The sequence below is a fragment of the Bombina bombina genome, chromosome 7, assembly GCF_027579735.1.
Source record: "Bombina bombina isolate aBomBom1 chromosome 7, aBomBom1.pri, whole genome shotgun sequence".
NCBI classification, from domain to species: Eukaryota; Metazoa; Chordata; class Amphibia; order Anura; family Bombinatoridae; genus Bombina; species Bombina bombina.
This window is the reverse complement of record NC_069505.1, coordinates 440202125-440229249: the sequence shown is the minus strand read 5'-3', so window position 1 is coordinate 440229249 and position 27125 is coordinate 440202125. Positions and strand designations below refer to the sequence as shown.

At 41.1% G+C, this 27125-nt stretch overlaps 1 protein-coding gene across 3 annotated transcripts in view; it reads left to right on the top strand.

Annotated features, from left to right (window-relative positions):
- Positions 1 to 27125, top strand: part of LUC7L2 (LUC7 like 2, pre-mRNA splicing factor) — a 225451-nt gene that overhangs the window by 16685 nt on the left and 181641 nt on the right. The window contains exons 2-3 of one of the 3 annotated variants that reach the window (XM_053721358.1): positions 412 to 482; positions 3924 to 4018. In XM_053721358.1, coding sequence (XP_053577333.1) covers positions 425 to 482; positions 3924 to 4018 — 153 coding nt within the window. In that variant the 5' untranslated portion in view covers positions 412 to 424. Of the gene's footprint in view, positions 1 to 411; positions 4019 to 27125 lie in introns of those variants that run through there. The other 2 variants (XM_053721357.1, XM_053721356.1) reach the window with 2 other exon arrangements.

Sequence of the window (27125 nt, the reverse complement as noted above, 5' to 3'; positions counted from 1 at the left end):
CTACATTTAATTAAATATATATTCACCTTCCCTTTGTGCTTTACTTTTCTAAGTTCCCCGGCCTGAACACACACCATCTTCTTAAACAACTAATTTAGAATATGTTGTTGCTTGATCCACTAAAAGTGTAAATATTGATTTTAGCTTAAATTTAGACAACCATGTGACTTTAGAATTATATAAGGTTTATCACCTAAATGTGACACCAGCAATATGCACCTGTATATGTCCTCGTGTCTCTGGTATCTGTGAAAAAGCATAAATAAAATAACTTGTTGGGGAAGGATTTTTATGTTAAACATTTAAAGTCTCTATCAACATGTACTTTTTGATGCTGTGTTGAAATTGCTGGCAGAAGCCATGTATTTTATACAAACTGAACAATCTGGCCCCCTTGTTTTATTTATAAAGGTTCAATGTATCTATGCCTGCCTACTTCAATCCGCAAGGGAGTATCAGAAAGGCCCCGCAATCGCCGAGCCGTGAGTTATATAACAAACTTTTCAGATGTGTTAATAATTGTGGACAAACGCAGTTGTGTTAAAAAATAATACATATTAGATTATAAATCTTGCAGCTGCTAGCCCCGACAGAGCCAAGCCGTCATGATTTGTATACTAAATAAATGTAAACGCACTAAGTGCCTTCCCAGTACTTAAACACCAAGAAACTCAAGTGGAGAGGCACAGAATTCACTGCTACTGGAGTCACCATAGTGTTTTAATATGATCACCCGAGAAACCACATACCATCAACTTAATTGTGTTGTATTTATTGCCAGGTCCTTTTATATAATATATTGTAGTACTAAAAGTGACCTTGTACTATTTCATTACAAGTTACTGTAGTCTATGTGACTGTTTGTGGCAGCAGTAACTTTATTAGAGGTCATTATTTATCTCCGCTGTACAAAACCCTTGTTTTAGTAAGTCCCACAGAAATGACTAGTTAATATGTTGCTTATGGAGCTGTCTATGGCCCTAAGCTTTATTTAATGGTATAATGTCCCCAGTTATCCAGTGCATGTTTTATTTATATGAGAGGGTCAGCGGTGATGTATAAAATGACTAGTACTGTAACAAGCTCCTTGGCTTCCCCATCTAATAGAATCTGAAGAAATACGTGAGACCTAGTTGTCTAACCGCTTGTTGAGGCAGCGCACATCATGCTGACGTCTTTAAATAATAATTGCACCTTCAGATGAACAGTTGCAGGTTTTTTTGTTTGTTTTTTTCTCCCCTAAAAGGGTTAGGAAGCTACCTGGCACAGTGCAAAGCCCTAACGGTAATGCTGTGTGAGTGCTGCCTTTGTAGTATCTTAATCCATTTTTATTTTTTCCCCTAGTCCCTCTTTTGTAACTCCTCTTTTTTGAGTTTCTTTTGTTGGATGCATTTTTCCCACTCTAAACTAAAACACGGAGAAGATAAATCTCTATACTATGCACTTACAGTAGGTGTTGTCAGATCCATTGCACACATTCTAGGCAATATAGAGTAATCTATGAAGTCGGTAGTCATGTGACCCTGATGTACAGCTTGCTTTATAAAATAATTCATCTGCTCATTTAACTAAAACTCGCACCTCTATTAGATCAGCTCCACTTAAGTCTGACTGACATTTAGCAATTAATACCGATATTAAAGGGGCAGTCTACTCCAAAATGTGTATTGTTTATAAAGAGATAATCCCATTATTTACAATTCCCCAGTTTTGTACAACACTGTTCTATTACCTCTAACAGGGCCACATTCTGCGGATATCTCGACTAGAGCACAAGTGAAATAATCGGCTGATTAGTAAATATGGTTATTTTACTTTTTCTCATCCAAGATAATCCTGAAAACCTGGCCTGTTGGGGAGGCTTGAGGACAGGTTTGAAAACCAGTGCCTTATATTTAACCCTCTGCAGACTGCCCCCTTATCTTAGTGCTATTTACAAACTTACATTTAGCCCATCAGTGCTGACTCATGAATAACTCCACAGGAGTGTGCACAGTGTTATCTATATGACACATGATCTAGCAATGTCTAGCTGTGGAAAGCTATAAAAATGCTCTTTGACAAGAGGTGGCCTGTAGTGGCTTAGAATCCGGCTTAAAGGTTATTAAGTATATTAATATTACAATTGGTTGTGCAGCTGGGGAATGGGTAGTAAAGGAGTTGTCTGTCTTTTTAAACAATAACAATTTTGGAGTAGACCGTCCCTTTAAAGGTATAGTAAAGTCAAAATTAAACTTAAATGATTCAGACAGAGCACACAAATTTATACAACTTTCCAATTCATTTCCAATGTGTAAATGTGCACAATCTTTATACGCACACCTTCAGGCACCAGCTTCTACTGAGCATGTCCTAAATTCAAGAATATACTATGTGTTTTGTGATTGGCTGATGGCTGTCACATGATGCATTAGGAATGAAAATAACTGATTTTTCTTTTAAAGAATCTACTACTCATTTGAAATTCAAACAAAGTGCTTTTCCATTGTCTCGTATGCATTTCTACTGTATTTAGTAGCATATTTTGTAATGATCTAGATTTGGTTTTAGCAGTCTATATGTATGACTGTAAGTTGTGGCAGCATGAAGCGACTTCAGTAATTAATGTAACGTTCTGTTATTTATGAACCAATAAATGAAGTGTATAAAAAAAAAAAAAAAAAATCTGCAGTCCCCGTTTAGTTTTGTGCTACAAGGCAAGCTGAGTGCTGTTCAGCTCATTTAGCCTCGGCATGCTCAGCAAGTCAAGTACTTGGGTTTATTGCGAGTCCGCTGGTGCCACCATGATGCACACTGCTGTATTATCTCAGTATGCCTCGTAATACTTCACGTTTCAGAAGCTGAAAAAGGAAAGTCTGTATATATGTGTGTGTGTGTTATAGAGCATAGTCATTAGTTTGCTTAGCTTTAACATTATTTACATCTTCGCAATGGTGATGCTCACGAGGCCTTTTTATTAAAAATGTCCCCTTATAAACAGAAGACATACAATTTTTAGTTTCGAGTGGGAAAAACATCTGTCAGTACCTAATGGATAAATAGTCTCTTGCATTTGGATCTCGTCTTCTGCTTTTTGGCTACGTTCATCAAAGGACATAGAAAAACAAAAACATAGAAACACTGTCTGGGGCTCCAGCTGATCACATCCTGAAAAGTTTTGGCAATCCACAGAGCGCACCAAGGGTAATGCTGATTCATGTGTATTGTTGCACACTAAGCAATGTGCCGGGCTAGTGTAAGTACGTCTCAGGTTTGTATGTACCATTTCTCCTTGCATCCTGCTGTAACCTTCCCGTTACCCTGTGGTATCAGCACCGAGGACTTGCACTTGGCACCACAACAAAAAGATTTTTTCTGTATCCATCTTGGAGTTTAGAAGAGTGTCAATCAGGCATTACCAGATTAACTGAAGTTGTTGTTGTTTGTATGTTCTAGTATATTTAGCAAATTCGTTTGTACCCCATACTATATACTATATATGGTAATTTTATTTTTTATATATATTTTTAACTATTTAGAAAGCACCAAAATTGATTCCTTATATAGAGGAAATTCTGCTTTACTAGTTTCTGACACTCCCAAAATCCCATGCTTTAATTTAGTTCCTGTTGTCCTGAAAAAAAATATCAAAAGTGCTCTGGTTAGGCAAAAAATAGTGCCACAGCACATTAGCTGCAGACAGGTTTGTGCTATGCCACCTAGTAATGAGGCTTAAATGCATGACAGAGGGTCTTACTGGTTCTGCCCTGAAACGTAGTACAAACCTGAGCTGCTATCCCATTCAGTTTTTGCTGTTTAGTTGCTGAATGTATCTACTAAATACTGACCTTTTATGCTATATGACCCTACAGGATCCTCTGGCATCTGTGCTACCAGGGTAGAGGGATGTCTAATATCAGTTTGTCTGGGTTCTTCTGTTTCAGGTGATACAACACGTCAGCGAATCAAATTCAGTGATGAGAGAGTCTGTAAAAGCCACCTGCTTAACTGCTGCCCTCACGACATCCTCTCGGGAACGGTAGGTGCTTACTGATTTAATCCTGGGTAATGCCAGATTGTCTTAGAATTTGGGGAAATTCTAGGAACTTACATTTTCTGTAGACTTTCAGGTGTGTGCAGAATCTGCAAAAGTATATTAGCTATGCACCAAATATTAGGAAAACTAACTTTAATAGTGTTTGCTATAGTGCATTGCTATATATATATATTTCGGAAGCCTGGTGCAGTCAAACGTCTACGCGTTTTGCTCCAATCTGATGGAGCTTTCTCAAGAGGCTTACAATAGTGGGATGGCTCTTAATTTGTAGCCCAAATGTCATCACATGGTAATAGTATCAATAAATGTGTGATGCAATATAAATGGTGTAATAGATGTAATTGTTCTCAAAATATGCCATATACAAATAGGCATAAGATGGGGCGAAAGTCCGTTCTCACTGCTGTACCTTTTAGCCAGCCTGTAGAATTTCCCCGCAAATAAAAAATATTTGTGGTTAAGGATAAAATGCTTTGCTTATATTAACTGTATTTGTGTGTCACAAATGTCCTATATATCACATTAAAACCGCTTCTAACCCTTTTGAATGCGGTATGCTGATAAAAAGTGCAGATGTCACAAGTTTTCTTTCCATTTTATTCCTTCAAAAAATCTAGTGTCCCTAAGGTATGCTTGTGTCTCAGGAACTAGAGGCTGTAAGGAATAATATTTTTAGATAAATTGTCACATAAGGACCCCTAAGACTATATTGGTCTCCCAGGTGGTTTTATTGGATCCTTATAGACCTTGGGTAAATGGTAAAAGCATGCTACTTTAGGGTTAGATTCATATATAGTATCCCTTTCTCTTTGGCTCTTGCAATTCCTTTTTATACTTCTTAGTTGGATTGAGTGTTAATAATTGGTGTTTCTTGATCATTTAAAAGATTATATGTCTTTAGATAAACAGATCTGTTTTGTATTACTGACCCCTCCATTTTCTACAGCTCTAAGTACAATAGTATTGTCTGCAACTGGATTTTTTTTAAGGCTACTCTTTTCATGGAATTTACATGTTCCCTAAATTGTAATTGAGCTGATTTGGGATTATGAAACCTTTTATCCAAATCTTCACATACCAAATTGTCAAATAGTGATAAACTCCCCTTGTACAGTTACTGGATAGAATGATGTATATATTCCACTTCCTCATATATACTAATATTGGAGCTGTTGATCTATCTGGGGGAAGTTAAAGTGATGGTAAATCTTAGCCCTTGTGAAATGCTAAGATTTATCAGTGGAACAAATAAAGGGGACTTTCAGTCATGAGGTATAAAATACTTCATGCTGAAAGTTTTGTCTGCAGTGGTCGCCATGCTGAGCACCTCAGGCAGCCCACGGCAGAACATTATTTTTAAATGAGGTGTGACGTTTCCACCTCTTAGCCAATATCCATGCCGACCAGCTGGCATTATGCCGGATAGCTAGCACGCTATTGGCTAAGATCACCTCACTGCAAAATAGTGTTCTGCCGGGGCGGCCTGAGGTGTTCAGCAGGCATACGCTACAGACAAAGGAACTTTCAGCATGAAGTATTATACCTTATGACTAAAAGTCCCCATTTATTTGTTGCACTGGTAAATCCTAACGTTTCAAAAAACGCTAGAATTTACTATCACTTTAACTGCATGGTCCTCCCCTAGTCCATTATCTTTTTCTAATTCTGTACATCTATATACATCTCAAATTTAATAGATAATGCATTGGGTGCAAAATTGAAACCCTTAGCTAGGAGACTTAACCCCTTAACGACCAAGGACGTACGCCACACGTCCTCAAAAAAAAAGTCAGTTAATGACCGAGGACGTGTGGCGTACGTCCTTGGTCTGGAAAGCAGCTGGAAGCGATCCTGCTCGCTTCCAGCTGCTTTCCGGTTATTGCAGTGATGCCTCGATATGGAGGCATCCTGCAATAACCCCCCTTGGCCATCCGATGCAGAGAGAGCCACTCTGTGGCCCTCTCTGCACCGGACATCGATGGCCGGTATCGTTGGTGGGTGGGAGCTTACGTGGGAGGCGGGTGGCGGCCATCGGTGCGCTATGTGGAGTGGAGGGGGGCGGGATCGGGGGGCGGGAGCTACGGGGGCGCGCACGGGAGCGCGCGCGTGCACGGGGGTGGTGGGCGGGCGCGTGCACGGGGCGGGAGCGGGTGGGAACCGCTACACTACAGAAAAAAAAAAGTTAAAAAGTTAAAAAAAAAACAACTTAAATGCAATCTAAGGGTCCTGGAAGGGGTTGGGGGTTGGTCTCGGTGGGGGGGGGAAGCTACACTACAGAAAAGGGAATTAAAAAAAAAAAAAGGCACATTTTGTTACAAAACTGGGTACTGGCAGACAGCTGCCAGTACCCAAGATGGCGCCCATTATTGCAGAGGGGAAGGGTTAGAGAGCAGTATGGTGGGGGATCAGTGAGGTTAGGGTCTAAGGGGGGATCCTACACATCAGCATATGTAAATATGCTTTTTTTTTTAAAAAAAAAAAAGGGCCAAATACCTTTTTATTTTAGTACTGGCAGAGTTTCTGCCAGTACTTAAGATGGCGGGGACAATTGTGGGGTGGGGGAGGGAAGAGAGCTGTTTGGGAGGGATCAGGGGGTCTGATGTTTCAGGTGGGAGGCTGAGCTCTACACTAAAGCTAAAATTAACCCTGCAAGCTCCCTACAAGCTACATAATTAACCCCTTCACTGCTAGCCATAATACACGTGTGATGCGCAGCGGCATTTAGAGGCCTTCTAATTACCAAAAAGCAATGCCAAAGCCATATATGTCTGCTATTTCTGAACAAAGGGGATCCCAGAGAAGCATTTACAACCATTTGTGCCATAATTGCAGAAGGTGTTTGTAAATAATTTCAGTGAGAAACCTAAAATTGAGAAAAAATTAACGTTTCTTTTAATTTGATCGCATTTAGCGGTGAAATGGTGGCATGAAATATACCAAAATTGGCCTAGATCAATACTTGGGGTTGTCTACTACACTAAAGCTAAAACTACCCCAAAAAGCTCCCTACATGCTCCCTAATTAACCCCTTCACTGCTGGGCATAATACACGTGTGGTGCGCAGTGGCATTTAGCGGCCTTCTAATTACCAAAAAGCAACACCAAAGTCATATATGTCTGCTATTTCTGAACAAAGGGGATCCCAGAGAAGAATTTACAACCATTTATGCCATAATTGCACAAGCTGTTTGTAAATAATTTAAGTTAGAAACCAAAAGTTTGTGAAAAAATTTGTGAAAAGTGAACAATTTTTTCTATTTGATTGCATTTGGCGGTGAAATGGTGGCATGAAATATACCAAAATGGGCCTAGATCAATACTTTGGGTTGTCTACTAAAAAAAAATATATACATGTCAATGGATATTCAGAGATTCCTGAAAGATATCAGTGCTCTAATGTAACTATCGCTAATTTTGAAAAGAAATGGTTTGGAAATAGCAAAGTGCTACTTGTATTTATGGCCCTATAGTTTACAAAAAAAGCAAAGAACGTGTAAACATTGGGTATTTCTAAACTCAGGACAACATTTAGAAACTATTTAGCATGGGTGTTTTTTGGTGGTTGTAGATGTGTAACAGATTTTGGGGGTCAAAGTTAGAAAAAGTGTGTTTTTTTCCATTTTTTCCTCATATTTTATAATTTTTTTTATAGTAAATTATAAGATATGATGAAAATAATGGTATCTTTAGAAAGTCCATTTAATGGCGAGAAAAACGGTATATAATATGTGTGGGTACAGTAAATGAGTAAGAGGAAAATTACAGCTAAACACAAACACCTCAAAAATGTAAAAATAGCCTTGGTCCCAAACGGACAGAAAATGGAAAAGTGATGTGGTCATTAAGGGGTTAAAGGGACACTGAACCCAATTTTTTTTCTTTTGTGATTCAGATAGAGCATGCAATTTTAAGCAACTTTCTAATTTACTCCTGTTATCAAATTTTCTTCATTCTCTTGGTATGTTTATTTGAAAAGCAAGAATGTAAGTTTAGATGCCGGCCCATTTTTGGTGAATAAACTAGTTTGTCCTTGCTGATTGGACAGCACCAATGATACTGAACAAAAAATTTGCTGGCTTCTTAGCTTAGATGCCTTCTTTTTCAAATAAAGATAGCAGGAGAACGAAGAAACATTTCTAATAGGAGTAAATTAGAAAGTTGCTTAAAATTGCTGCTCTATCAGAATCACAAAAGGAAAAAAATGGATTCAGTGTCCCTTTAATTCTGATGACTGTACAGATAAATCTCATTTGTATACACAGTAACTCTTTTTTTTTTTTTTTTCTTTTGTTTCACAACCGGCTTATCTGTTTATTGGAACCATCTGGTAAACTTATAAGAACATTGCATAAGATATTTATGTTCTATATCATCTGAGGGTCTCATTTTAGGTGATTATACGTCTACAGGTCACAATCTCTTGGCGCATCTTATAGTAATTTTAGTTATCAGAACCACTCGTTAAAAAAACACATTTTATGCTTACCTGATAAATTATTTTCTTTCCTAGCATGAAGAGTCCACAAATTCATTACTGTTGGGAAATTCACCACCTGGCCACCAGGAGGAGGCAAAGACACCCCAGCCAAAGGATTAAGTAACCCTCCCACTACCCATACTCCCCCAGTCATTCAGCCGAGGAAATGAGGAAAAGTAGGCGAAACACTAGGGATATAGAGGTGCCAGAAGATTAGGACAAAAGAATGTTGCCTTAAAATCAATAGGGCGGGTTCGTGGACTCTCCATGCCAGGAAAGAAAATAATTTATCAGGTAAGCAGAATGCATAGGCTCAAACGTAGCCTGTTGAAGAACACGAATAAAATAAGGCTCCAAGGAGGAGCAGCAGTATTAAACACAGGCCTGATTCTAACCAGAGCCTGAACATCTATAAGATTCTCACCTTTGCAATCCCCACCTCCTGTTTCCCATCCTCCTATGCATCTGGATTGTAAGTTCCCACGGGAATAGGGCCCTCAATCCCCCCTGTATTTGTCTGAAATGTTTTGTCTTGTTTCACCGTTGTACTTTTATCTTTGTACCCATGGGCAGAGCTGAAGAATCTGTTGGCGCTTTATAAATAAAGAACAATAATAAGCCTAAATCTTGTTTTCTTTCCAATGGCAGGGAGAGTCCACAAATTCATTTATTACTGTTGGGCTTCCTATACCCCAGCTAGAGAGGACAAAGGGGCATATTTATTATAGTGCGAGCGGACATGTTACGGAGTAGTGTATCATGTCCGCTACACATCGATAAATGCCTACAGCATACGCTGTCTGTATTTATCATTGCACCAGCAGTTCTTGTGAACTGCTGGTGCAATGCCGCCCCCTGCAGATTGGCCGCTAGCAGGGGGTGTCAATCAACCCGATTGTATTCGATCAGGTTGATTTCTGTCCGCGGCCTCAGAGCAGGCGGACAAGTTATGGAGCTGCTTCATAACTTGTTTCCTTCAGGCTCGCCGGAAACAAGGGGCATCAAGCTCCATATGGAGCTTGATAATTCGGCCCCACAGAATGAACATGGAGGGAAATAAGGCAGGCAGACCTAAACTGAAGGCACCACCACTTGAAGCACCTTTCCCAAAGGAAGCATCAGCTGAGGCAAAAAAGAAAAACAAACTTGAAAAAGTATGCAAATAAGAGATTATCTAAAATCTGTGCTAGCATGGAGATAGAACTTTAATGCATACACCACATCCCAATTGTGCATCAAACGTTCCCTCTAAAAAGGATTAGGACAAAAGGAAGGAACTAAAAACCCACCTTGGTACGTAGGACAGCCTTAGCTGTAAGGAAAACAAGATAAGGAGAGACACACGGTAAGGCAGATAATTCTGAAACTTTACGAGCATAAGAAATAGCCAACAAAAACAAAACTTTCCAAGACAAAAGTTTAATATTAACAGAATGCATGGGCTCAAACGGAGCCTGTTGAACATGAAGAATAAATTAAGGCTCCAAGGAGGAGCAGCAGGATTAAATACAGGCCTGATTCTAACCAGAGCCTGAACAAAGGACTGAACATCTATAAGATTAGCAAACTTCTAGTGAAACAACACAGAAAAAGACAGAAACTGTCCTTTTTAAAGAACTAGTTGACAAACCCTTCTCCAAACCTGGAGAAAACAAAAGGATTCAAGGTACTTTGTGTCCTGCGGAGCAATAGAAGACCAGAATAAATCCTCGTGAACAAAACTGCCAGATGGATCTGCTAGAGTCCAGCTAAACAGACGGAACCTAAGAAACTAGACAAGAATGGGACGAAACAAACCATCTTTTTAAGAACCATGATTAGGTTTGAATAATATTCTTGTCCCCACTCAGAGGGGGGTTCAAAAGAACATAACTCCTTTTTAGGACAAATGAGATCTGACTCAAGAGCTGATGCCTATATGAGAGCCAAGGACTTCCGACCTCCTATGGTGACACACCACCACTAGCCACAAACAATGCAGGCAGAGCCTAGCTCAGCTGTCACTCTAGAGGGGACTTCTAAGCCAATACGGGACAAGTTCTCTCAACCTGGGAAGATCTCCGGAAACTAGATCTTATCTAGTAAAAATAGAAGCAAGAGGAAAAACCTGGAAGTCAGAAGACCACACAGATGAGAATAAAGGCTATATAAATAATTTATAGGAAGACACTTTCTAAAAATTTGATGTTGAAGATGGAATCAGATCTGCAACCTTGAGTTTGCGGGGCAGAACTGATCACAGATCCACAAACAGCCTGACCTGATCTGAAATCAAATTCTAGGCCTTCAGTTCACAAGGCAGAGAAGCTAATACCTAGGACACAAGACTTACTTGCATAAAAGTGGATTAAGATGAAGATATTACAGATAATATATTAACAATTAATTCTTCTATCCATAGTCCAACTGACAATGCCTAAGAGAGATTGACCCCAGGGCTGAATGAATATGCTGCAGATAGTGACCTTGATGAGCCACAAGCTAGTCTACAAATAACAATAGATATGTAAGATGTTCACATCACAGATGCAGGAGAATCCCCAGAAAGGGAAATTAAGAAATATATTTATATCTAAATATGATAACAAGCCATACATTCATATCTATAGAGAATAAGCGAGGATACGCTTACGCCTAAAGCTTATAAAGAAACCTCAGGAATATGAATTTGCTACTGTAGCAAAGAGAAGGATTTAGCATCTGGATGATAAAGGGTCTCTACAGTAGAAAGACGTACTATTTATACAATCTATTTATACAAAAACATCAGGAATATATTCTACTGAAGGAGAGGGAATCAACATTTTAAATGCTAAGAATCCCTAAATACAAAAAATACAGTAGAAAAAGGCAAAATAAGCAAACCTAATGCAAACCATAAAAACCTTAAATATACATAACCTCTATTGTAGCAAAGGTCCATAAACCTGTAAAATCTTTACATTAGAAAGGAAGGGGATAAATCAATAGATTCCCCCCAACTCATCACATATAAATAGAATATATATAAAATACTCTCTATTAGAGAAGAGAATTAAAACATCAGAATTTGATGTTGCACTAGAAGCAATGGAAAATTACTATTAACCCCCACTAAATGGCTGCGGAGACACGCGCCAATTCGCTAACAGAGATTCTACCGGTTAAAGTATTTTGAAAGAGCAAGTGCCTTGTCTGAGGCCTGATTCACCACCTTCAGAATATGACTGACGTGCTACCTAATGCGCAAACAAGGCTCACAATAAAATCCAAACACCCAGGTGGATTCAATCTTAGCGCCCCCTGCAGGCAAACTGACCAATAGACTACATTGGAGCTCTCTGATCTAGATTGGCAAGAAGACACATCAGTAAGTGGAGGTTCCGGTCACCGCCGCAATGGCAGTAACTGGAGAAAGAGAAGTCCCATTCGGCTACACATTCTCCTTAAGTACCCCTCTCTATGGAGTCTCTGAAGGAGATAATATTCCCAAGAGGAATAGTCCTACGCTTAGCCAGAAAGGGAAAAGGTCCATCCAACTTTGTAATAGGTGAAAGTCAGGAACAGGAAAACTTAACCTGAAGGATACCTCCTTATGTTCTACCTACTATTCCACAGTAAAATCAGAGGATGAAAGCTCATTCTCAGAAGCTACTGAGGTAGGCTCATCCCTAGAAGCTGGGATAGACTGGACACTGCAGATACAAAATTAAATAACATTTCGGATATACCCACATTCCAAGGAAACAATAAAATTGCCAGATATGAGCTATACAGATAAAGCTTAAACCTGACCAACACAGATAATTGTCGGATCGGGATAAACCAGATTACCGAATCTTAAATGAGAAATAGAGTAATTGTAGAAAGCAAGGGAATAACCGAAAGGAATCCGCATAAAATATATATTCTTAGACAAATGGCAAAAAGGTGAGGCGGAGGATTAACCATTCCCCTAACAAATTCATATCCCTCTTCTCTGAGATGGAATATATATGTGAAGTGAATCAAATATCACTATATCCTAAAATGATGTCCCTTAGAGGAAACAAAATGATGAAAACCTTAGGAAATAATCTTCATTGGAGATAAAACAAGAAACCAACTGATTCTGATGCTGCATTGGAAATTGAGGATAATTGCCCTAAAGCGCCACTAGATGGCAGCAAACACCAAGAAATCGCTGGTAAAACAAAATATTACTTTTATGAAAAGTAATTAAAAGGTAGAAAGGAAATATGAAAGAAAATCTGATCTGCTCTTTCAGAACCTGTAGAAGCAGCTTGATTCTGGCAGGGGCTCTCTTAAAGGGACACTAAACCCAATTTTTTTTTCTTTCATGATTCAGATAGAGCATGCAATTTTCTTATTTATTCCTATTATCAATTTGTTTTCGTTCTTTGCTATCTTTATTTGAAAAAGCAGGAATATAAGGTTAGAAGCTGTCCCATGTTTGTTTCAGCACCTAGGTAGAGCTTACTGATTGGTTTGCTACATTTAGCCACCCAATAGATAGTCAATGGACACAAGCAAATAAGGTGCTTCCACTCTACTTGGATTTTTTTAAAAAAAAACCACAGATGTTTATTAAAAATAATTTTAAAAACAAACACAAGTAGTGGATCAGGGGTATCCAAATATCCCCCTTATAATGCAACGCGTTTCTCGGAATTAAAAAGGCTGTTAAATCAGGCATAACCATTGACTATCTATTGGGACACAAACACTAGCTTTATCCTGATTGGGAGAACCTTAATTGGGTGAGCTGATACGCCCTTCTGAAATGTATCTGTCTACTTCTACCAGCACATAGGTGTGCTCATCCTGAATGTGAGTACCCTATTGGTATTGTCTATTTATATGCTTTTATACTCTGGTGGATCTTCACTTTATCACTGCAGCACACGGAGTTCCAGAAGTGGGTGAGCTGACACACCCTATAATTCTTCAGCCTGTACCTACTAGCACATTAGGGTGCTGCAGTAATTTTGTGATGTACCGGAGAGGCAGTAGGATCCGCAATATCTTTTAGTTAGGCAGAGACATCCTCATCTTAAAAATGTCGTCTAAATAATTCAGTGCAAGTTTAAGTCTAAATCAGCTATTTATTTTGCTTCTAGCCACTGCTTAAAACTGGTGCAACAACTGCTAACAACATCTGTCTTAGACAATACAGTTACTCAAAACTAACAGTTACTCAAAACTGAAGTTAACCCCTCCAGTACTGTTGGATTTGCACCCTGTACCTATAATGGGCACAGGGTGACTTAAAGGGACAGTCAAGTCCAAAACAAACTTTCATGTTTCAAATAGGGCATGTAATTTTAAACAACTTTCCAATTTACTTTTATCACCAATTTTGCTTTGTTCTTTTGGTATTCTTAGTTGAAAGCTAGACCTAGGAAGGCTCATATAATAATTTCTAAGCCCTTGAAGGTCGCCTCTAGTCACATGCTTTTGTATTTGCTTTTCACAGCAGGGGAGAGATAGTTCAGGTAAACCCTATAGATAACATTGTGAGCATGCCTGTGGATTGTGGCAGACACTGCACTAATTGGCTAAAATGAAAGTCAAAAGATAATAAATAAAATGTCATGTGATCAGGGGGCTGTCAGAAGATGCTTAGACACAAGGTAATCAGAGGTAAAAAGTGTATTAATATAATAGTATTGGTTATGCAAAATTGGGGAATGCGTAATAAAGGGATTATCTATCTTTTAAAACAACAAAAATTCTGGTGTTGACTGTCCCTTTAACATAATGCCCGAATCCATAATCCGTAGGGAGGTTGACAGAGGGGTCTGTTACATGTGAGTATTCATTTGGCTCCTATTTCATTAAGTCCATACATATGTTTGGTGATTCTACATATGAGGCGCCCCCCCGTTTTTTTTTCTACACTCTGCAGTTTATCTGGATTAGTCTGTGAGGAGGAGGCAGCCAGCACTTGATAGCCTACCTTTGTGAAGATTTCCCTACCTTAAAGAAGTGTATCCAATTTATCTTGGGACTTTTTTGATTCTAGGATTTTGTATGTATGTTAAATATATTTCTCTTGTAAGGTGTATCCAGTCCACGGGTTCATCCATTATTTGTGGGATATTCTCCTTCCCAACAGGAAGTTGCAAGAGGACACCCACAGCAGAGCTGTCTATATAGCTCCTCCCCTAACTGCTACCCCCAGTCATTCTCTTGCAACTCTCGACAAGGGAAGTATCAAGAGATAAGTGGTGACTTAGTGTAGTGTTATCTTCAATCAAAAGTTTGTTATTTTTAAACGGTACCGGCGTTGTACTGTTTTTACTCTCAGGCAGAAATTAGATGAAGACTTCTGCCTGGAGGTTGATGATCTTAGCGGTTTGTAACTAAGGTCCATTGCTGTTCTCACACATAACTGAAGAGTATGGAAGAAAGCTTCAGTTGGGGGAACGGTCTGCAGATTACCTGCTTTGAGGTATGTTCAGTATTTTTATTTCTAGAGAGATGAAATAAGTTCTAGAAAATGCTGACAGAGCCTTGTGTATTTGAGGTAAGCCTGATGCAGTGATCTAACAGCGACTGGGATCATGCTTACAAAACAGGGTAATACTCATGTTAATATTATTCAGTGTCAAAACGTTTACATGTTTTCATAAATAGAACGTTTTTTTCTCGGAGGGAGATAAATCTTTATTTGGGGCCTAGTTTTCCACATGGCTAATCAGATACTCCTAGGAGTATTTTCTTAAGGCCCCTCTGACATCCAGTACATGGTGGGAGGGGCCTATTTTAGCGCTTTTGCTGCACAGTTATAATTCAGACTGAGACATATAGCTTCCCTAGAGAAGTCCTTTGGCATCTGAGGACCATTATAAGGGGTTTATTCCTTCACCAAATTGTATTTGAGGGCAGGTAGGAGCCTCAGCAGAGCTGTGGCAGTTGCTCAACTGTTTTTTACCAGTGGTTGACGTTTTTGAATTCGGTTTGGGGGCTTAAGGGGTTAATCATCCATTTGCAAGTGGGTGCAATGTTGCTTTAGTCCCTTACACACACTGTACAAATTTCGAAGACTTTACTATATTTTTACACTGCTTTGCAGTTTAAGTGCTAGTTTTTTTTCTCTTAAAGGCACAGTAACGTTTTTGTTTAATTACTGTTTCACCTTTATTAAAGTGTTTTCCAAGCTTGCTTGTCTCATTACTAGTCTGTTAAATATGTCTGACATAGAGGGAACTCCTTGTTCAATTAGTTTGGAAGCCATGGTGGAACCCCCTCTTAGAACGTGTACCAAATGTACTGAAATTTCTATAAACTATAAAGACCATATTATGGCGCTTAAAGATTTATCTCCAGAGGATTCTCTGATTGAAAAAAGGGAGATTATGCCATCTAACTCTCCCCATGTGTCAGAACCTATAACTCCCGCTCAAGTGATGCCAAGTACATCTAGCGCGTCTAATTCTTTTACCTTACAGGACATGGCGGCAGTTACGACTAATACCCTTACAGAGGTATTGTCCAAACTGCCAGGGTTACAAGGAAAGAGAGACAGCTCTGGGGCCAGAACTAATACAGAGCATTCTGACGCTTTAATACCTGTGTCCGATATACCCTCACAATACTCAGAAGCTGAGGCAGGAGAGCTTCTGTCTGTGGGTGACATTTCAGATTCAGGGAAGGCGTTGCTTCAGTCTGATTCTGAAATGACAGCGTTTAAATTTAAGCTCGAACACCTCCGCTTATTGCTTAGGGAGGTTTTAGCGACTCTGGATGACTGTGAACCCATTGTAGTTCCAGAGAAATTGTGTAAGATGGACAAGTACTTTGCAGTGCCTGTTTACACTGATGTTTTTCCAGTCCCTAAGAGGTTTTCGGAAATTATTACTAAGGAATGGGATAGACCACATGTGCCGTTCTCTCCCCCTCCTGCTTTTAAAAAGATGTTTCCCATAGATGCCGCCATACGGGACTCGTGGCAGACGGTCCCTAAGGTGGAGGGAGCAGTCTCTACTCTAGCGAAGCGTACAACTATCCCCGTCAAGGACAGTTGTGCTTTCCTAGATCCTATGGATAAAAAGGGTCTCCTTTAAGAAAATTTTTATACATCAAGGTTTTATTCTCCAGCCTCTTGCATGCATTGCCCCAGTTACTGCTGCAGCGGCTTTCTGGTTCGAGTCTCTTGAGGAGGCTCTACAGGTGGAGACCCTGTTAGATGATATTTTAGACGGGATTAAAGCTCTTAAATTAGCTAATTCCTTTATTTCTGACGCCATTTTTCATTTAACCAAGCTGACGGCTAAGAATTCAGGTTTTGCCATTCTGGCGCGCAGGGCGCTATGGCTTAAGTCCTGGTCAGCAGACGTTACTTCAAAGTCTAAGCTTCTTAACATCCCCTTCAAGGGACAGACCCTATTCGGGCCTGGTCTGAAGGAGATCATCTCTGACATTACTGGAGGAAAGGGTCATGCCCTTCCTCAGGATAGGTCCAGCAAATTAAGGACCAAGCAGAATAATTTTCGTTCCTTTCGAAACTTCAAGGGTGGCGCAGCTTCGGTTTCCTCTAATGCAAAACAAGAGGGAAATTTCACCCAGTCCAAACCAGTCTGGAGACCTAACCAGACTTGGAACAAAGGGAATCAGGCCAAGAAGCCTGCTGCTGCCTCTAAGACAGCATGAAGGGGTAGCCCCGATCTGGGACCGGATCTAGTAGGGGGCAGACTTTCTCTCTTCGCCCAGGCTTTGGCAAGAGACGTCCAGGATCCCTGGGTATTAGAGATTGAATTCCAGAAGATATCCCTGGGAAACAAAGGTTCATCTCCAAAGGGGAGATTTAATCTCTCACAATTATCTGCAAACCAGATAAAGAGAGAGGCATTCTTACGTTGCGTTCAAAACCTGTTTATAGTTCCCAAAAAAGAGGGAAATTTCAGACCAATCTTGGATCTCAAAATCCTAAACAAATTTCTCAGGGTCCCATCCTTCAAAATGGAGACAATTCGAACCATCCTCCCTATGATCCAGGAGGGTCAATATAAGACTACCATGGACTTAAAGGATGCTTATCTACACATTCCGATTCACAGAGAGCATCATCAGTCCCTAAGGTTCGCCTTCCTAGACAGGCATTACCAGTTTGTGGCTCTTCCCTTCGGGTTAGCCACGGCGCCATTCTGATTCAGGCGTCGACTTCTCAAATCGCCAAGTCCCATACGAATATTGTTCTGGCCTTTCTGAGGTCTCACGGGTGGGAAGTGAACAGAGAAAAGAGTTCTGTTTCTCCCTTCACAAGAGTTTCCTTCCTAGGAACTCTGATAGATTCAGTGTAAATGAAGATTTTTCTGACGGAGGTCCGGATATCGAAGCTTCTAACTTCCTGCCGTGTTCTTCATTCCACTTCTCGGCAGTCAGTGGCTCAGTGTATGGAAATGATCGGCCTAATGGTAGCGGCAATGGACATAGTTCCGTTTGCCCGCCTACATCTCAGACCACTGCAACTTTGCATGCTCAATCAGTGGAATGGGGACTACACAGATTTGTCTCCTCTGTTAAATCTGGATCAAAAGACCAGGGATTCTCTTCTCTGGTGGTTCTCTCGGGTTCACCTGTCCAGGGGAATGAGTTTCCGCAGGCCAGGGTGGACTATAGTGACGACAGATGCCAGCCTTCTGGGCTGGGGTGCGGTCTGGAACTCCCTGAAGGCTCAGGGTTCGTGGACTCAGGAGGAAGCCCAACTTCCGATAAACATTCTGGAACTAAGAGCGATATTCAATGCTCTTCAGGCTTGGCCTCAGCTAGCTGCGGTCAAGTTCATCAGATTTCAGTCCGACAATATCACGACTAGCCTATATCAACCATCAGGGGGGAACAAGGAGTCCCCTGGCAATGATGGAAGTTTCAAAGATAATTCTATGGGCGGAGGTTCACTCTTGCCATCTCTCAGCTATCCATATCCCAGGAGTAGAGAACTGGGAGGCGGACTTTCTAAGTCGGTAGACTTTTCATCCGGGGGAGTGGGAGCTCCATTCGGAGGTATTTCCACCGTTTCCTCTCCTCCCTCGTCTGATTGCCAAGATCAAGCAGGAGAGAGCTTCGGTGATTTTGATAGCACCTGCGTAGCCACGCAGGACTTGGTATGCAGATCTGGTGGACATGTCATCCTTTCCACCATGGATTCTGCCGCTGAGGCAGGACCTTCTACTCCAAGGTCCATTCAAACATCCAAATCTAGTTTCTCTGCGTCTGACTGCTTGGAGATTAAACGCTTGATTTTATCAAAACGTGGTTTCTCAGAGTCGGTCATTGATACCTTGATTCAAGCTCGAAAGCCTGTCACCAGGAAAATCTATCATAAGATATGGTGTAAATATCTTCATTGGTGTGAATCCAAGGGTTACTCATGGAGTAAGGTCAGGATTCCCAGGATAATATCTTTTCTCCAAGAAGGATTGGAAAAGGGATTATCGGCTAGTTCCTTAAAGGGACAGATTTCTGCTCTGTCTATTCTTTTGCACAAGCGCCTGGCTGATGTTCCAGACGTTCAGGCGTTTTGTCAGGCTTTGGTTAGAATCAGGCCTGTGTTTAAACCTGTTGCTCCATCATGGAGTTTAAATTTAGTTCTTAAGGTTCTTCAAGGGGTTCCGTTTGAACCCTTGCATTCCATAGATATCAAACTTTTATCTTGGAAAGTTCTATTTTTAGTAGCTATCTCTTCGGCTCGAAGAGTTTAAGAGTTATCTGCCTTGCAGTGTGATTCCCCTTATCTGATCTTCCATGCAGATAAGGTAGTTTTACGTACCAAACCTGGGTTTCTTCCTAAGGTAGTATCTAATAGGAATATCAATCAGGAAATTGTTGTTCCGTCACTGTGTCCTAATCCTTCTTCAAAGAAGGAAAGTCTGTTACACAATCTTGACGTGGTTCGTGCTTTAAAGTTTTATTTGCAAGCTACTAAGGATTTTCATCAAACATCTGCATTGTTTGTGGTCTATTCTGGAAAGAGGAGAGGCCAAAAGGCTTCGGAAACTTCTCTTTCTTTTTGGCTAAGAAGCATAATTCGTTTAGCCTATGAGACTGCTGGCCAGCAGCCTCCTGAAAGAATTACAGCTCATTCTGCTAGAGCGGTAGCTTCCACATGGGCTTTTAAACATGAGGCCTCTGTTGAACAGATTTGTAAGGCGGCGACTTGGTCTTCGCTTCATACTTTTTCTAAATTCTACAAATTTTATACTTTTGCTTCCTCGGAGGCTATTTTTGGGAGAAAGGTCTTACAGGCAGTGGTGCCTTCTGTTTAAGTACGTGCCTTGTCCCTCCCTTCATCCGTGTCCTAAAGCTTTGGTATTGGTATTCCACAAGTAATGGATGAAACCGTGGACTGGATACACCTTACAAGAGAAAATAAAATTTATGCTTGCCTGATAAATTTCTTTCTCTTGTGGTGTATCCAGTCCACGACCCGCCCTGTCACTTTAAGGCAGGTGTTTTTATTTTTAAAACTACAGTCACCACTGCACCCTATAGTTTCTCCTTTTTCTTACTTGTCTTCGGTCGAATGACTGGAGGTGGCAGTTAGGGGGAAGAGCTATATAGACAGCTCTGCTGTGGATGTCCTCTTGCAACTTCCTGTTGGGAAGGAGAATATCCCACAAGTAATGGATGAACCCGTGGACTGGATACACCACAAGAGAGAAATTTATCAGGTAAGCATAAATTTTGTTTTTTTGCGTATGGTACATTAATTACCAATTCTTCCATCCTGTTATATATGCGCCACCTCTAGTTCCAGCCTGTCACTATTTATTATATAATTATAAGACCTATAAGTATAAGGGCCGCACCACAAAAGCCCCCGGCCTTGGCATTACTTGCTAGAAAAAAATTGTAAATGGTTAGTCTTCTTACAGCGTGAGAGCTTTCTGTTTAAGCCCCTAATGAAATTAAACAGAATTAAATAATTCACTGCCCAATGAGTCACCAATATAAAACTCATATGTGCGTTTTAAGATACCACAATATCCAAATACACAGAAAACGATGTCTAAGCAATCATACATGAACCCCCTCATTTGCTCAACCCGCTGAAAAAACCCCCTCTATATGTGGGTGGAGAACGTACTCAAGCGGTCCTGGGGCGGGAAAGGGTGATTCCTTCACACATTAGCGGATTTGCGCCGCCATGCGGTTGCTAAATAGTACCCAGATACACCACATTACCATATATTGGTCGATAGATAAGGCTGCATATGGGCAAGAGTTATCCTTACTGCACCCGAGAAAAGGAGTTTGTAAAACAAGTGTGCACCAGCTACTGAGGGCCATTGGAGACCCAGAGCCTATTGCGATAAGATCTGTGTGCCAAGACGGTAATGTCGAACCCCACTCAAGGTCCATTCAAGCCTAAGGGGAATAAATAATTACCGCCCCCTTTTAGTCCTTTTGTTAAAAGTCATTAACTGCACACCAAAACATTTTATCCCATTCCTAGGATATTTAGGCATATATGGACCTCTGCCACGTCAAAAAATACGTATGCCCCTTTGTACAGGCCTGTCCTATGTTAGCTAGGAAGGATATAAAGCCGTAGTAAGTAGGCAAGAGCCCTTCCCAGCACTGGAGAGGAAATCAGGGACTTAACGTTTAGTGGTCTTCTCACCGTGGTGCAGACACAGTACTTCCAGGTCTGACAGCTTCATATCTACTTCTGACAGGGACCTGAGGTAGAAAGGACATGGGGTGTTAGCAGATTCCCTGCGACATCCAGTAGCTCTCACGGTTACTCTGTAATCCCCAGTCCTGTTGGGAAATTTCCCATTAAAGAACTTCTTTGCCTCCTCCTGGTGGCCAGGAAGTAAATTCCCAACAGTAATGAATGAATTTGTAGACTCTCCATGCCATTGGAAAGAAATATTTTTTTTACCCTTTTTTTATTTTTTTATTATTTGTTATATTGATTTACTTCCATCTTTTAGAGATTTGCAGCACTTCCGTTTCTTGCTTTAATACACACAACAAACTATTTTTTGTATTTGTATGGATATGAATAAAAATAAGGTTTTAAAGTCCTATGAGAAGAGTGTTATATTTTTTTTCTACCCGGACAACAGAGAACAAAAAAACTGTCATTTCTTTTGCGATGTACCGAGTCCACAGTTTCATCCTTACTTGTGGGATATTATCCTTCCCTACAGGAAGTGGCAAAGAGAGCACCCACAGCAGAGCTGTCTATATAGCTCCCCCCTTAACCCCACCCCCCAGTCATTCTCTTTGCCGGCTCTAAGCAGGAAGGGTAAAGGGAAAGAGGTGATAAACGGTTAGTTTTTATTTTCTTCAAGCAAGAGTTTATTTTAAAATGGTACCAGTGTGTACTATTTATTCTCAGGCAGGAGATGGATGAAGATTGCTGCCTGGAGGATGGTGATCTTAGCATTTGTAACTAAGATCCAATGCTGTTCCCACAGAGGCTGAGGAGTACAGGAAAACTTCAGTGTGAGGAACGTTTTTCATGCTATACAGCAATGAGCTATGTTCAGTCATTTTTTCTGGAGAGACTGATATTTCAGAAAGGCTGACAGTAATCCCCATGAGGGTAAGGGTAAGCAGTAATCCTAGACTTATAGGGGCATTACTAAGCTTGCATAAGGGCTAATTGAAATTATGGTTGACACTCAGTTTGAATGATATGAACAAACAGTTGTGTGTACTGGGAGTGCTGTTAATAAGTTTTTGAGGGACAACTTTATTGAGGGTACACTTTGCTTTTTGGGTTTTTAGAACCCACATGGCTAGTTAAAACGCTTTGTGTGTTTTTGGGAGGAAACATCGATTGAGATGGGCGGGGCCTAATTTCGCGCCTCAGTTGCGCAGTTGTTTTCTTCTGACAAGCAGCAAGCTACAACACCGGAGAGTCCTGGTGAACTTTTTGGGCCAAAACAAAGCTTTAACCCCTCATTTCCAATCCCTAAGGGCAGGTAGGCGCCAGAGCAGAGCTGTGGCAAGGTGCTGACAGGGTTTTTTTCCCGGTTTTTGGCACTTTGTCAATCCGGTTTCCATATTTAAGGGTTAAATGTTTCATTTGCTTGTGGGGCAATCTTACTAAAGCCTATTGAATGTGCTGTAAAAAATTTGAAAAGTTTGCATTTTTAAGCAGTTTTGCAGATCGTGTATGCCTTTTTTTTCTCTTAAAGGCACAGTACCGTTTTTTAAAATTGTTGTTTTTTCACTGAATAAAGTGTTTTCCAAGCTTGCGTGTCTCATTACTAGCCTGTTCAACATGTCTGACATTGAGGAAACTCCTTGTTCAATATGTTTAGAAGCCATTGTGGAACCCCCTCTTAGAATGTGTCCCACATGTACTGATATGTCTATAAATTGCAAACAGCATATTTTGACTTATAAGAGTTTGGCGCTGGATGATTCTCAGACAGAAGGAAATCAGGTTATGCCATCTAGTTCTCCCCAAGTGTCAACCAGTAACGCCCGCACAAGTGACGCCAAGTACCTCTAGTGCGTCTAATTCTTTCATCTTGCAAGATATGGCCACAGTTATGAATTCTACCCTCACATAGGTTTTATCTAAACTGCCTGGGTTGCAAGGGAAGCGCAGTAGCTCTGGGTTAAGAACAAATGTTGAGCCTTCTGACGCTTTAGTAGCCGTATCCGATGTACCCTCACAATGTTTTGAAGTAGGGGTGAGAGATTTGCTGTCTGAGGGTGAAATTTCTGATTCTGGAAAGATGTTCCCTCAGACAGACTCAGATATGACGGTCTTTAAATTTAAGCTAGAACACCTCCGATTGTTGCTCAGGGAGGTTTTAGCGACTCTGGGTGATTGTGACCCTATTGTAGTTCCAGAGAAATTGTGTAAAATGGACAAATATTTAGAGGTTCCTGTCTACACTGATGTTTTTCCGGTCCCTAAGAGGATTTCGGACATTGTTACGAAGGAGTGGGATAGACCAGGTATTCCGTTCGCTCCCCCTCCTACTTTTAAGAAGATGTTTCCCATATCCGACACCATGCGGGACTCGTGGCAGACGCTCCCTAAGGTGGAGGAAGCTATTTCTACTCTAGCTAAGCGTACAACTATACCTATTGAGGACAGTTGTGCTTTCAAAGATCCTATGGATAAAAAATTAGAGGGTCTCCTAAAGAAAATTTTTGTTCATCAGTGTTTTCTTCTCCAAGCTATAGCGTGCATTGTTCCTGTAACCACTGCAGCTGCCTTTTGGTTTGAGGCTCTGGAAGAGGCTCTTCAGGTTGAGACCCCATTAGATGATATTCTGGATAGAATTAGGGCTCTTAAACTAGCTAATTCTTTCATTACAGATGCCGCTTTTCAACTGGCTAAATTAGCGGCAAAGAATTCAGGTTTTGCCATTTTAGCGCGCACAGCGTTATGGCTTAAGTCCTGGTCGGCTGATGTGTCATCAAAATCTATGCTTTTGACCATCCCTTTCAAGGGTAAGACCCTATTCGGGCCTGAACTGAAAGAGATCATTTCAGACATCACTGGAGGGAAAGGTCATGCCCTCCCTCAGGATAAGACAAATAAGATGATGACCAAACAAAATCATTTTCGTTCCTTTCAAAACTTCAACGGTGGTCCCGCTTCCTCTTCCCCTGTGGCAAGGCAAGAGGGGAACTTTGCTCAATCCAAGTCAGTCTGGAGACCTAACCAGGCTTGGAACAAAGGTAAACAGGCCAAGAAGCCTGCTGCTGCCACCAAGACGGCATGAAGGGGTAGCCACCAATCCGGGAGCGGATCTAGTAGGGGGCAGACTTTCTCTCTTTGCTCAGGCTTGGGCAAGAGATGTTCAGGACTCCTGGGCTTTAGAAATCTTAACCCTAGGATACCTTCTAGACTTCAAGGATTCTCCTCCAAGGGAGAGATTTCATCTTTCTTAAAGGGACAGTTTACTCAAAAATTTTCTCCCCTTTAATTTGTTCCCAATGATCCACTTTACCTGCTGGAGTGTATTAAATTGTTTACAAGTAGCTCCTTTACCCTTATATTGGCATTTGAAATTGTTAATTTAGCATGTGGTATCCCCACCTATTCTGAAAGTTTGTGGCCGCGCGTACCAGCTATAGATAAGCTTTGTAAGCACAGCCAGCAGAAGAAATTACACTCCCAGTGTGATAAATCAGAGATAAGGTAATAAAATGTTGATTTTCCATTGTTCTCTCAAAGTACTGGTGATTGTTTTTAGGACAGATATAAGATAAAGAAGCAGGTATATGTGCACAATGTGATACAGTAATGAGATCTGATTATACCTACAAGCTCAACCTATTTTTTTAGGCTGTGGCTTCAAAACACAAAATCAGAGCTTTAATATACAGAAATAAACCTTAAAAAGCTAATTTTCATACATTTTTTACTCTGCAGTTGGTAAAAAAAGCAATTGTAAACACATTAAGGGAAAAACTATTTTACAGTATACTGTCCCTTTAATTGTCTGTAAACCAGACAAAAAGAGAGGCGTTCTTAGGCTGTGTAGAAGACCTACATACTATGGGAGTGATTCGCCTTGTTCCGAAAGCAGAACAAGGGCAAGGGTTTTACTCCAATCTGTTTGTGGTTCCCAAAAAAGGAGGGAACCTTCAGACCAATCTTAGATCTCAAGATCCTAAACCAATTCCTCAGAGTCCCATCCTTCAAGATGGAGACCATTCGGACTATTTTACCAATGATCCAGGAGGGTCAATATATGACCACCGTGGACTTAAAGGATGCATATCTACACATCCCTATTCGCAGAGATCATCATCAGTTCCTCAGGTTCGCCTTTCTGGACAGGCATTACCAATTTGTGGCTCTTCCCTTCGGGTTGGCCACGGCTCCCAGAATTTTCACAAAGGTGCTAGGGTCTCTTCTGGCGGTCCTAAGGCCGCGGGGCATAGCAGTGGCGCCTTATCTAGACGATATCTTAATTCAAGCGTCGACTTTCCAACTAGCCAAGTCTCACACGGACATCGTGTTGGCCTTTCTAAGATCTCATGGGTGGAAGGTGAACGTAAAATAAGAGTTCTCTTTCCCCTCTCACAAGAGTTTCATTCCTAAGGACTCTGATAGACTCGGTGGACATGAAAATATTTCTGACGGAGATCAAAAATTTTAGCCACCTGCCGAGCTCTTCATTCCATTCCTCGGCCGTCAGTGGCTCAGTGTATGGAGGTAATCGGACTAATGGTAGCAGCAATGGACATAGTTCCGTTTGCTCGCTTACATCTCAGACCACTGCAACTATGCATACTCAGACAGTGGAAGGGGGATTATGCAGATTTATCTCCTCAGATAAATCTGGATCAGGAGACCAGAGATTCTCTTCTTTGGTGGTTGTCACAGGATCACCTGTCCCAGGGAATGTGTTTCCGCAGGCCAGCTTCTGTTATAGTGACGACAGACGCCAGCCTACTGGGCTGGGGTGCAATCTGGAATTCCCTGAAAGCACAGCGTTTGCGGACTCAGGAGGAGGCCCTCCTACCGATAAATATTCTAGAACTGAGAGCGATATTCAATGCTCTTCAGGCGTAGCCTCAGCTGGCTTCGACCAGATTAATCAGATTTCAGTCAGACAACATCACGACTGTGGCTTATATCAATCATCAGGGGGGAACAAGGAGTTCCCTAGCGATGATAGAAGTTTCCAGAATAATCCGATGGGCAGAGACTCACTCTTGCAATCTATATCCCAGGGGTAGAGAACTGGGAGGCGGATTTTCTAAGTCATCAGACTTTTCATCCGGGGGAGTGGGAACTCCATCCGGAGGTGTTTGCTCAACTGATTCAGCTATGGGGCACACCAGAATTGGATCTGATGGCGTCTCGTCAGAATGCCAAACTTCCTTGTTACGGGTCCAGTTCAAGGGATCCTCAGGCAGTACTGATAGATGCTCTAGCAGTACCCTGGTCGTTTAACCTGGCTTATGTGTTTCCACCATTCCCTCTCCTTCCGCGTCTGATTGCCAGAATCAAACAGGAGAGAGCTTCAGTTATTTTGATAGCACCTGCGTGGCCACGCAGGACTTGGTATACAGACCTGGTGGACATGTCTTCTCTTCCACCATGGACTCTACCGCTGAGACAGGACCTTTTGATTCAAGGTCCGTTCAAGCATCCAAATCTAGTTTCTCTGCGGCTGACTGCTTGGAGATTGAACGCTTGATTTTATCAAAGCAGGGTTTCTCTGAATCGGTCATAGATACCTTGATTCAGGCTCGAAAGCCTGTCACCAGGAAAATCTATCATAAGATGTGGCGTAAATATCTTTATTGGTGCGAATCCAAAGGTTACTCATGGAGTAAAATCAGGATTCCTAGGATTTTGTCCTTTCTCCAAAAAGGATTGGAGAAGAGATTGTCAGCTAGTTCCTTAAAAGGACAGATATCTGCTTTGTCTATTCTATTGCACAAGCGTCTGGGAGATGTCCCAGATGTTCAGGTGTTCTGTCAGGCTTTAGTTAGAATCAAGCCTGTGTTTAAACCTGTTGCTCCGCCATGGAGTTTGAATTTAGTTCTTAAGGTTCTTCAAGGGGTTCCGTTTGAACCCATGCATTCCATAGATATTAAGCTTCTATCTTGGAAAGTTCTGTTTCTAGTTGCTATCTCTTCAGCTCGAAGAGTTTCTGAACTATCTGCATTACAATGCGACTCGCC